The sequence below is a fragment of the Carcharodon carcharias genome, chromosome 30 (genome assembly GCF_017639515.1).
Source record: "Carcharodon carcharias isolate sCarCar2 chromosome 30, sCarCar2.pri, whole genome shotgun sequence".
In the NCBI taxonomy this organism is placed as follows: Eukaryota; Metazoa; Chordata; class Chondrichthyes; order Lamniformes; family Lamnidae; genus Carcharodon; species Carcharodon carcharias.
The window spans coordinates 28,938,811-28,951,874 of NC_054496.1; the positions used below are offsets into that span (position 1 = coordinate 28,938,811).

At 49.0% G+C, this 13,064-nt stretch overlaps 1 protein-coding gene across 1 annotated transcript in view; it reads right to left on the reverse strand.

The window, feature by feature from the left end:
- Positions 1-13,064, reverse strand: part of LOC121271229 (rho GTPase-activating protein SYDE2-like) — a 209,230-nt gene that overhangs the window by 1,758 nt on the left and 194,408 nt on the right. The window contains exons 6-7 of the mRNA XM_041177056.1: positions 11,353-11,531; positions 1,066-1,297 (exon numbers count right to left, since the gene is read on the reverse strand). Of these exons, the coding sequence (XP_041032990.1) occupies positions 1,066-1,297; positions 11,353-11,531 (411 nt within the window). The remainder of the gene's footprint in view (positions 1-1,065; positions 1,298-11,352; positions 11,532-13,064) is intronic.

Below are 13,064 nucleotides of genomic sequence, written 5' to 3' on the forward strand. Positions count from 1 at the left end.
AACCAGTTTGTAAAAAAAAGTCTGGAAGTAAAAGGCTGGGATCAGTAAAAGTGGCCCTGAGGTTGTCGGGTAGAGGGGGGCGGTGGGGTGCAAATGCAAGTGGACTAATGTCCTTTTTGGATGGGAACCTGCTGCTATGAGCAGCTGGGGGCCTATATGTGACTCCAGTCCCACACATCGAACTGGTTGAGTCTTAGTTGCCCTCTGAAGTGACTGAGCAGAACAAGTGGCTGTATTCGTTCCCACCGGAGATGGCTAAGAAATCCTGATGATGCCAGTGACATCCAGGCCCTGGGAATTCTTAATAACAAAAGCTTTCCTGCACCAAGCCCAACTGTTTATCCCTCAACACTGACAATGTTGGCAGCTGAGGTCGATCCTGTCCTTATCCAAAGCCCGAGCAGGGAGTCCTTGAGCAACCCAAAGGGGCAGGGGCCCTGATCAAACCTCCCCATCCAAACATAGGGCCATCGAGACCAACTCTGGTGTCCTTGGGCTAAAGACCAGCTATCTCAGGGTGGACTTTCCTAATCTCTGCAGTGGAGATGGTGGCATAGCGTTAATGTCACTGGGCTAGTAACTAGAGGCCCCAGCTAATGCTCTGGGGCATATGGGTTCAAATCCCACCATGGCAGCTGGTGAGAGTTAAATTCAATTAATAAATCTGGAATTGAAAGCTAGTCTCAGTAATGGTGACCATGAAACTATCATCGATTGTTGTAAAAACCCATCTGGTTCACTAATGTCCTTTAGGGAAGGAAATCTGCTGTGCTTACCCAGTCTGGCCTACATGTGACTCCAGACCCATGGTGATGTGGTTCACTCTTAACTACCCTCTGAAACGTCCGAGCAAGCCACTCAGTTCAAGGGCAATTAGGGATGGGTAGCAAGAGCTGGCCTTGCCAGTGGACACCCACATCCCATGAAAGAATGTTTAAAAAGTCAGTCAGGTGGGTGGAGGTGCTGACTGATTTGCACAAGGGCCTTTGTTAAACTCCTTACAAGGAATGGCTTCGTATCAAACTGCACGTTCAACCCGTTGAGAGTCTGGCTCCTTGTACTTACTGGGCCACAGCTGCAGCAGGTAGTGTAAAACCTCAATGTGCCTCTTGAAGTCCAGGGCACTGGCGAAGTCCCTGGAGTGAGGGAAAGTGCGGGCACCTGGCTGTGAGGTCTCCTGCTTCTGACTGAGGAGGACTGGCCCAAAGCACACAGCCAGGTTCTGACACGTCATCTTGTTAGACTCTTGTAGCGAGGCCACCAGGCTGAGATGGTCAAGGAGCAGGGTTAGAGTGGCCTGGAGAGAGAGAGGGAGAGAATGCAACACACTCATTAGAGAGATTACACAGCACAGTTAAGCAGACGAGCAAGCATTTCCAAGCTCACTCTCACTGCTGGTTACCATCAGCTTCCGCTCTCAATTCTGGTCTCTAACCTTTGCCCTTTCACAGCTTCCTCATCACTCCTTCCATAACCCGATTCCTCCAAGCTCCACTACCCCTCCAAGCTTTCTGTCCTAGTCCATCTAACTGACAAACACATTCTTTCCCATGTTCCTCCTCCTCTCTCTGCCTCAAACCCCAGGAGCCCACAAAGGGTACAATTCCTCACCTCCCGCTTTACTGCTGCCTGACAGTGCTTAGCGTACAACAGAGCATCAGCCATTTTGTGCACAGAAGCATCCTACAGCCTGAGGTGAATAGCTAACATGCCTTTGGTGACAAAGTCTGGGGTGCTAAAAGTTGGATACATCAGGAGAAATCCTTTATTCTTCTTCGAAGAGTAAGAGTGCGATCTGTAATGTCGACCTGGCCCACCAGCTCTGGCAGGCAGGGCCTCAATTTATTGGCACATTTGAAGGATTGCACGTCTGGCAGTGATGCACTCCCTTCGGACTGCACTGGAGTTTGTAATCCAAGAGTGAGGTTTGGCCCAGCTGCCTTCTTTTACAGATGCCAGAGCGTGACTGTTAATGATATGTTAGTTACATTCAGATGCAGAGCTGAAGGGCGTTGTTTTATTAAGTACCTAGAGAATTTATAAAGAGAGACTCCACGACTGGTGGGCACCATGGGGGATGGGGTGCATCAGCCACCAAAACAATACTTTAATTTGATTTAATAAGGTTCCTTTAAAAAAAAATTCTCCTTTGTTACTGTTCCCCTTTAAGGGGATGTCACTTTAATTTGATTTGATCTGTTCATTTAATTTGATCTGCTAACCTGTTAAATTTAGTTACAGATATACTCAAAAGAGCATAAAGAGAGACTCTGCAACCGGAGTGATGCTGGAGTTCAACAGTGGCCCCCAAAACCACATTTTAATTTGACTTAGCAAGTTTCCTTTAAGGTTTGTCTTTTGTTACAGCGTCCCTTTGATTGGATTTGAGAATTTGCCCCCACGTTTATTGTTTAACCGCAAAGGGATATAAAGAGAGACTGAACTTCAGACCCACGCTCCTGGTCACTCAGTGAAGAGGGCTCAGGCAGGGAGGAGGATCTCCCTTGTCAGCCTGCTCCTGGGTCTGGCCAAGCTGGCCATTAATAGGTCCAGGCAGCAAGCCGTCGAGGGTTTCGACTGCCCGAGTGTCTGCCCTTCTTCCATGGCTACATTCAAGGTTGGGTGTCCTCGTAGAGGGAGCACACAGTGTCCATTGGCACACTTGAGCCCTTCCATGACCAATGGGCACCATGCTGAGGTGCATCATCAGGCCCCCCAAAATGACATTTTGCTTCAGTTTGTTAAGTTTCCTTTAAATCCTTATCTTTTCGTTACAGTGCCCCTTTAAGATGCTGTCAATTTGGTTAATTTAGTTAATTTGATTAATTGCTCTTAGTTCATAGTACTCAAAAGAGTATAAAGAATTGGTTATTTGGTTAATTTGTTAAATCTGTACTTAAAGGATGGAAAGGGAGTATCATTTTTCCTAATATTACTGTGGGATACTGAAGCAGGCTTGTGGGGTTGTGTGTGTGTGCGTGTGTGTGTGTTAGGTGTGTGTATTGGGTGTGTGCGTGTGTATTGGGTGTGTGCGTGTGTATTGGGTGTGTGCATGTGTATTGGGTGTGTGTGTATTGGGTGTGTGTGTATTGGGTGTGTATGTATTGGGTGTGTGTGTATTGGGTGTGTGTATTGGGTGTGTGTATTGGGTGCATGTATTGGATGTGTGTGTATGTGTTGGGTGTGTGTGTGTGTTGGGTGTGTGTGTGTGTTGGGTGTGTGTGTATTGGGTGTGTGTGTGTATTGGGTGTGTGTGTGTATTGGGTGTGTGTGTATTGGGTGTGTGTGTATTGGGTGTGTGTGTATTGGGTGTGTGTGTATTGGGTGTGTGTGTATTGGGTGTGTGTGTATTGGGTGTGTGTGTATTGGGTGTGTGTGTATTGGGTGTGTGTATTGGGTGTGTGTATTGGGTGTGTGTATTGGATGTGTGTGTATGTGTTGGGTGTGTGTATTGGGTGTGTGTGTGTGTGTGTGTGTGTGTGTTGGGTGTGTGTGTATTGGGTGTGTGTATTGGGTGTGTGTGTGTGTGTGTATTGGGTGTGTGTATTGGGTGTGTGTGTGTGTGTGTATTGGGTGTGTGTGTGTATTGGGTGTGTGTGTATTGGGTGTGTGTATTGGGTGTGTGTATTGGGTGTGTGTATTGGGTGTGTGTATTGGGTGTGTGTGTATTGGGTGTGTGTGTATTGGGTGTGTGTGTGTATTGGGTGTGTGTGTGTATTGGGTGTGTGTGTGTATTGGGTGTGTGTGTATTGGGTGTGTGTATTGGGTGTGTGTATTGGGTGTGTGTATTGGATGTGTGTGTATGTGTTGGGTGTGTGTATTGGGTGTGTGTATTGGGTGTGTGTATTGGGTGTGTGTGTGTGTGTGTGTTGGGTGTGTGTGTATTGGGTGTGTGTGTGTGTATTGGGTGTGTGTGTGTATTGTGTGTGTGTGTATTGTGTGTGTGTGTATTGTGTGTGTGTGTATTGTGTGTGTGTGTATTGTGTGTGTGTGTGCATTGGGTGTGTGTGACTAACTTAATTAAACTGAAGACACGTTGTAAGGTATAAATCATGAAAAGGTTTGGGTATAAAGGCAGACATTTTGAAATGGAAATGGACGAGCTGATATTTGCATTTGTCGATAAATTGAGAGGCTTGAATTTCAAAGAGACATGCAACTTGCAAAATCGTAAATAAATAAAGCAAAGTTATTAAGTTTATTTTTCCCAAAAGTGCTGGCTATAATGACAAAATGAAAGATTTTTATATCCTGGGAAAGTTTAACTTTCAAAGAAAGTTTAAAACAATGGGTTTTATAGATTAAAAGGGAGAAAATATATTTAAAGGAAGATTGAAAACTGTATGGTGAGTAGCCATATGAGATCTTGAAAGGTGGGCTTTGCGAAGACAGAACCCCAAAGAAGTGCTTGCTGGTTCCAGAACACAAGGGATTTCCATTGTCAATGTGAGAGGAAGAGAGAAGCTGTGAAATGCCACTCTTATAGCAACAGTGGGTGCCTTGAGGTAATATTACTGGATGTTATATAGATTATGAATTTCTTTGGACAGGTGCATGGGGAAAGAGTGGTTATTTAGGAGTCTAGTTAAGTAGAAATTCTTTTGGAAAATGTAATAAGATGAAATGTAACTGTGTAACTGTAATCTTGTGTGTTTAAGTTTTTTCTTTTGTTAATAAATGTTTTAAGACACACACCATCCCAGTGCTGTAACAAATATTCCTTCCTTATGTAAGATCAGTAAAACAGATTATCCACCATTAATGAGTCACTGTTTTGAAAGAGCTTGCCACTTAGCTCATCGAGCCTATTCTGCCATTCAATGGGATTATGGTTGATGTGCAAACTAACTCATACCCCTGCTTTTGCCTGATATCCCCTCATACCACCGGATAACAAAACTCTATCACCATGAGCTTAAGCCCACAATCCAGACTGACGCTCGTGGTGCAGTACTGAGGGAGTGCGGCACTGCCGGGGACATTGCCTTTAAGATGAGACGTCAAACCGAGGCCTCATCTACACACTCTCGTGGACCCTAAAGTTCCCATGGGCTTTATGATTAAGGGCGTTCTCTCCGATGTCCTAAGCACTCTTTATCCATCAACCAGCATTGCTGCAAAACAGATCATTCAATCATTTAACTCAATGCCACTTGTGGGAGCTTGTTGTGCACAAATTGGCTCCACATTTCCTACATTACAACAGTAACTGCACTTTGAAATAACTTCATTGGCTGTAAAAGGCTTTGGGATGTGGTGATAAGACACTATATAAATACAATTTCTTTAGTCGTTTGGTAGTACAGAACATGCTGAAAAAGGAGACATTTTTTGTTGAAGCTTTTTGTCTTGCACTCATCAGGACAATTCGCAAAAAAATACCAATGTCAGGGGAAACAACATATTTATACTGCTTGAGAAAAGAGTGCCCATTGGTTGGCAAGTGGACACTGATTGGCAGAGGTGTTGCCATGGAGAATGCACCGGTTGATGGTGACTTGACACTTAACTGACAGAGTCATACTCATGGAATCATATCTTACAGGTAATGTATCAGGCACCACCATCACCATCCCGGGTATGTCTTGTCCCGCTGTCAGGACAGACCCAGCAGGGGGCAGTGGTACACAATCGGGAGGGGGTTTCCCTGGGAGTCCTCAACATTGACTCCGGACCCCATGAAGTCTCATGGCATCAGGTCAAACATGGGCAACCGCCTGCTGATTACCCTGTACCGCCCTCCCTCAGCTGATGAGTCAGTGCTTCTCCATGTTCAGCACCACTTGGAGGAAGCACTGAGGGTGGCAAGGGGGCACTTCAATCTCCATCATCAAGAGTGGCTCCGTAGCACCAGTACAGACCGAGCTGGCTGAGTCCTAAATGACATAGCTGCTAGACTGGGTCTGCGGCAGGTGGTGAGGGAACCAAGAGGGAAAAACGTACTTGACCTCATCCTCACCAACCTGCCTGCCGCAGATGCCTCTGTCCATGACAGTATCAGTAGGAGTGACCACTGCACAGTCACTGTGGAGACAAAGTTCCATCTTCACATTGAGGATACCCTCCATCGTGTTGTGTGGCACTGTCACCGTGCTAAATGGGATAGATTTCTAACAGATCTAGCAACTCAAGACTGGGCATCCATAAGACACTGTGGGCCACCAGCAGCAGCAGAATTGTACTCAACCACAATCTGTAACCTCGTGGCCCAGCATATCCCCCACTCTACCATTACCATCAAGCCAGAGTTCAATGAAGAGTGTTGGAGGGAATGCCAGGAGCAACACCAAGCATATCTAAAAATGAGGCGTCAACCTGTTGAGGCTGCAACACAGGACTACTTATGTGCCAAACAGCATAAGCAGCAAGTTAATGATAAAACTAAGCGATCCCACAACCAATGGGTCAGATCTAAGTACTGCAGTAATAAAAGCATAAAATGCTGGAAAAACTAAGCCGATCTGGCAGCATCTGTGGAGGGAGAAACAGAGTTAAAGTTTCGAGTCCGTATGACTTCTTCAGAGCAGTCCTGCCATATCCAGTTGTGAATGATGGGGGGAGCCCAGCGCATCAGTGCAAAAGATAAGACTGAAACATTTGCCACAATCTTCAGCCAGAAGTGCCGAGTGGATGATCCATCTCAGCCTCCCCCGGAGGTCCCCAACATCACAGATGTCAGTCTTCAGTAAATTTGATTCACTCCACGTGATATCAAGAAACAGCTGAAGACACTGGATAGCACAAAGGCTGTGGAATTGACAATATTCCAGCAATAGTGCTGAAGACATGTGCTCCAGAACTTGCTGCGCCCCTAGCCAAGCTGTTCCAGTACAGCTACAACACTGGCATCTACCCGGCTATGTGGAAAATTGTCCAGATATGTCCTGTACATAAAAAGCAGGAAAAATCCAATCCAGCCAATTATTTGACTGATCATTCTACTCTCGATCATCAGTAAGGCAATAGAAGGGGGTCATAAATAGTGCTATCAAGCAGTACTTACTTAGCAATAACCTGCTCAATGATGCTCAGTTTGGGTTCCACCAGGGCCACACAGCTCCTGATCTCAATACAGCCTTGGTTCAAATATGGACAAAAGAGCTGAACTCCCAAGGTGAGGTGAGAGTGACTGCCCTTGACATCAAGGCAGCATTTGGCCAAGTGTGGCATCAAGGAGCCCTAGCAAAACTGGAGTCAATGGGAATCGGGGGAAAACTCTCCGCTGGCTGGAGTCATACCTAGCACAAAGGAAAATGGTTGTGGTTGTTGTAGGTCAGTCATCTCAGTTCCGGGACATCACTGCAGGAGTTCCTCAGGGTTAGTGTCCTAGGCCCAACCATCTTCAGCTGCTTCTTCAATGACCTTCCTTTCGTCATAAGGTCAGAAGTGGGAATGTTCGCTGATAATTACACAATGTTCAGCACCATTCGTGACTCCTCAGATACTGAAGCAGTCCCTGTCCAAATGCAGCAAGACCTGGACAATATCCAGGCTTTGGCTGACAAGTGGCAAGTAACATTCACACCACACAAGTGCCAGGTAATGAGCATCTCCAACAAGAGAAAATCTAATCATTGCCCCTTGATGTTCAAAGGCATTACCATCACTGAATCCTTCATTGTCATCATCTTGGGGCTTACCATTGACTAAAAACTGAACTGGACCAGCCATAGAAATATTGTGGCTACAAGAGCAGGTCAGAGGCTGAGAATCCTATGGTGAGTAACGCACCTCCTGACTCCCCAAAGCCTGTCCACTATCTACAAGGCACAAGTCAAGAATGGTCTCCACTTGCCTGGAAGAGTGCAGCTCCAACAACACCCAAGAAACTTGACACCTTCCAGGACAAAGCAGCCCCGCTTGATTAGCACCCCATCCACAAACATTCACTCCCACCACCACCGACACACAGTGAGAGCAGTGTGTACCATCTACAAGATACACAGTAGGAATTCACCAAGGCTCCTTAGGCAGCACCTTCCAAACTCATGGCCACTACCATCTAGGACAAGGGCAGCAGGCACATGGGAACACCATCACTTGTATGTTCCCCTCCAAGCCATTCACCACCCTTACTCGCCGTTCCTTCACTGTCGCTGGGTTAAAACCTTGGAACTCTCTCCCTAACAGCACTGTGGGTGTACCCACGCCACATGGACTGCAGCAGTTTAAGAAGGCAGCTCAGCACCATCTTCTCAAGGGCAATTAGGGATGGGCAGTAAATGCTGGCCCAGCCAGCGACGCCCAAATCACATGAAAAAAATACTGTCAAGCATTGTTTGAAATTTTAACCAGGCAACTTGACTCTGGCTGTCCAGTAGCATCTGTGGAGAGAGAAACAAGGTTAACATATGGACTCAAAACATTAACTCTGTTTTTCTCGCCACAGATGCTGCTAAACCTGAGTTTTTCCAGCATTTTCCATTTTGGTTTCAGATTTCCAGCATCCGCAGTATTTTGATTTTATCTTATTTGACTCTGATTGTCTTTGATAGGCCCTATTTCAGCATCAAGTTTGCATGGTGAGCAAATGGTTCAGGCCCGATTTACAAGGTTGCCGAAAAGGCCAATTTTAAAGTGCACGGAACTGTAAGAATCCCAATGCGTTTACTGACCAGTGAAGGTAACCTGAAATAGGGAATATCAAAAACATCCTGCAGGATAATGGCTACCCTGATCCGATCATTTCCCACTGTATATCACGCAAACTGATGAAGGCCGTCACTTTCAGCCCTGAAAAGTGCCCGGTCTACCTCAGATTACCCCGGAAGGGCAAGGTATCTCAAAAATTTGAGCAACAGGGGAAGCTAGCTGTTTCACGCTGCTGCTATGCAGTGGCAACACGAGTGGTATTGGCCACTAACAGGATGCTGCTGTCAAGCCAAAAAGACATTCTGCCTGTCACACAAACGAGTAATGTGGTACATGAATTTCAGTGCCAGTCTGATGCTAGACATGTAGGCCGTACGTCTCAAAGGCTGGCGGATCGTATCAAATAGTATTTCCCAGCCACTGCTCGGAATGGGCAAGGTACAGACCATACCCAACCAGCCCGTGCTCGCTAATCTCAAAACACAGTGTCCAACATGAGACGTGATTCTGCAACTGGATAACATTTGATAAATAATCCTCACTGTGCTAAGGATTGCGCTGACAATCAATTTTAGATTGTCAGTTGGGCTCACAGTGTGGGACATTTATGTGTACTGGCAGCTGCATATATGAATACACAGGGCCCTGTTCTTTGCAGGCAGGAGGAACACGGACACACACTGCACCTGTTTCAAACTAAACAGAATAGGTGGTTCATTCTCCAATGGAATGTCTTGACCAGGGTCAAGCTGCCTGGTTTAAATTTCAAACAATGCTTGGCAGTTAACTGTCAGTTTCCATCAACTGGTGCACTCACCATGGCAAGACCTCTATGAATCAGAGTCCACGTCCCAATCATTAAGCACTCTCTTTGCATACATGTATAAACATGTTGTTTCCCCTGACATTGGTATTTTCTTGTGAATTGTCCTGACGAGTGCAAGATGAAAAGCTTCAACAAAAAAAATGCCTCTTTTTTCAGCAATTTCTTTCTTTTTTGTCTTTCTCTTGAAGGAATCCATGATGTCGATGCGAGTTTAGCCAGGTGAGTAAAGGGAATGGCTGGGGCTGCGCGGTGGGGTGGGGGGGGGGGGGGGGTGGGGGGGGTGCAGAAGAGAGCACAGGGTAGGGGGCGCACAGTGATTTCGAGGGTTGGCAGGACGCAGGTGGTAGTATATCTCAGGAGTTGATGGTGGGTCATCCTCATCTCACGATTTAAATAGTGACCGGACCCGGATTCAAGGGGGAATGGGATTAAACTTTGCCAATGGTGCCAAACGAGGAACCACTGCAGTCCGTGAGAAAGAACGGGGAGCGCTGGAAGAGAGCCCAGAGAGTTTAGCAAAGTGGACAGGCAGGCGGCAGTCGCAGTTCAATGGAGAGAATTGCAAAGTCGTACATTTGGAAGGGGCTAAAGGCCAGTGGAGGGAAGTGTACTCTTACTGGGTGTTACTGGCAATGCTGGCATTTATTACCCAGCCCTAGTTACACTGAGGTGGTGGTGGTCGGCCTTATCCCTGAGACAGGTCAGTGCTTTTCTGGGCCACTTCAGAGGGCAGCCAGCCTCGAAGGCTTGCGACGGGAGTCACGTGTGGGCCAGACCGGGAAACAGCAGCATGTTTACTTCCCCAGTGGCAAATTAACAAACCAGGTCGGTGGAGGGGGGGGGGGGGGTGGGAGGGCTTTTCACAACCACCAGGCAGCCTCACAGTCACCCCGACTGAGGTCAGGTTTTAATTTCCAGATTTTTCTCCGATATAAATTCTCAAAGTGTCGAGTTAAATCCTCCGAATTATTAGTCCATTAACAGTAGCATGACCACATGTAAGATTCTGAGGATGTTGAGAGGATGGTTCGAGAGGAAAGGGGGTACAGTTTCAAGCCGGAGGTGAGGAGGAATTTCTCCCCTCAGAGGGTCGACAGTCTGCGGAGTTCTCATCCCCAGCGAGCAGTGGAGGCTGGGTCACTGAATATATTCGAGGCTGAGTTCGACAGATTTTTAATTGACAAAAGGAGTCAAAGGGTTACTGGGGGACAGGCAGGAAAGTGGAGTTATGGTCACAACCAGATCAAGCACGGTCTTATTCAACATACACATGAATTAGCAGCAGGAGTAGGCCAGAGGCAGTGGAGGCTGGGGTCACTGAATATATTCGAGGCTGAGTTAGGCAGGTTTTTGATCGACAAGGGGGTCAAGGGATATTGGGGGGAGGGTGGGGGCAGCCAACAAAATTGAGTTAAGGCCATGTTGTTGAATATTGAAGCAGGCCCGAGGGGCCGAATGGCCTATCCCGGGTCCTAATTCGCGTCTTCTTCGCAAGAGGACAAGGGCACCAACTGGGAAACGGCAAGTTCAAGACTGACAACAGGGGGCCCTTCACACAAGGAGTGAACAACACGGATTGGCCCCTGGGAGGCAAGTGGAGGCAGGAACTCCGTAGTTCATCATAGGTTTCAATGGGAGATGGGCTGAATGGCCTCCCTTGGCCCTTTGTGATGCCATTAAATGGATACATCTAACACTACCAGTTCAACAAGATGGTTGCTCCCTCGCCTCATGCATTCCTACATTATCTCAAGTCACCGATAGATCCAGACCATTCCTCAAAGATTAGTGTGTCCCTTCCACCCCAAAGTACACGTAGGTTTCCCTTATCCAATAACATCCCATTATCAGATGCCATCAATGCTTTACCGGGCATGTCGTGTTAACAGAGCGAGGCTCTCACAGAGACTATGCTGCTGGGCTCGTGGTGTTACCTTCTCAGCCTCAGGTAGGCAGTCGAGCAGAGCCACTGTGTTAGCGGGACTTTGACTGGCATCTGGTACGCCCATAGTCATCTTCAAGGGCCACTTGGCCATGGCCTCCAGCACCACTTCGTAGAGCATCTTTGTGATGAGGGGAGACGGGAGCTCCCGAAGGTAGTCCTTGAGGATGCCTGTGGCAGAGGAAGAGAGCGCGGAACAGGGATATAAATTCACCAGCTGAATAACGAGCACGATGGCAGAAGCACCGTTCAGGGATTCGGCTCACTTGCACCCTTCCTCTTGCTCATGTTACTCCCCACGTTTCACAACCAGATCTAGGGCCACCTGGGGGCAGCGAGATGGTGGGACCAGGGAGACAGGCACGGACACACTGATGTGGAGGGGCAGAGCGGCATGGGGAGAGAGCTGGGAGACAGGGGGGAGGGGTGGGGGGGGTGGATGGGTGGGGTAGTGGGTGCCAAAAGATGCGGGCAGCTGGAGGTGGAGGGGGAACCAGCAGCAGGGATTGGGGGGGGGGGGGGGGGGGGAGATGGGAAGGGGGGGGGGGGGGCGGGGAGGGGAGAGACGGGATGGGGGGTGCAGGGGGAGACGGGATGGGGGGTAAGGAGAAGGGATGGGGGTAGGGAGACAGGATGGGGGGGGGTAGGGAGAAGGGATGGGGGGTAGGGAGAAGGATGGGGGGTAGGGAGACAGGATGGGGGTAGGGAGACGGGATGGGGGGTAGGGAGACAGGATGGGGGGTAGGGAGACAGGATGGGGGGTAGGGAGACGGGATGGGGGGTAGGGAGAAGGATGGGGGTAGGGAGACAGGATGGTGGGGGTAGGGAGACGGGATGGGGGGGGTAGGGAGACGGGATGGGGGGGGTAGGGAGACGGGATGGGGGGTAGGGAGACGGGATGGGGGGGTAGGGAGACGGGATGGGGGGGTAGGGAGACGGGATGGGGGGGTAGGGAGACGGGATGGGGGGGTAGGGAGACGGGATGGGGGTAGGGAGACGGGATGGGGGTAGGGAGACGGGATGGGGGGTAGGGAGACGGGATGGGGGGGTAGGGAGACGGGATGGGGGTAGGGAGACAGGATGGGGGTAGGGAGACAGGATGGTGGGGGTAGGGAGACAGGATGGGGGGGGTAGGGAGACGGGATGGGGGGGTAGGGAGACGGGATGGGGGGGTAGGGAGACGGGATGGGGGTAGGGAGACGGGATGGGGGTAGGGAGACGGGATGGGGGTAGGGAGACGGGATGGGGGTAGGGAGACGGGATGGGGGTAGGGAGACGGGATGGGGGGGGTAGGGAGATGTGATGTGGGGTAGGGAGATGTGATGTGGGGTAGGGAGACGGGATGGGGGTAGGGAGATGGGATGGGGGGGTAAGGAGACGGGATGGGGGGGTAGGGAGACGGGGATGGGGGGGGTAGGGAGATGGGATGGGGGGGGTAGGGAGACGGGATGGAGGGGGTAGGGAGATGGGATGGGGGGGTAGGGAGACGGGATGGGGGTGTAGGGAGACGGGATGGGGGGGTAGGGAGATGGGATGGGGGGGGTAGGGAGACGGGATGGGGGGTATTTCCTTTGATGGTTTTCTTCAAACTCAAACACAATCAGGAATAATGAATATAAACAGGTTCTGGAAGAGCTGCCATATCTTCAAGATCGAAGGTAGGTTCTAAGAGTTAAAACACTTTTATTTAAGCACTACCTTCTG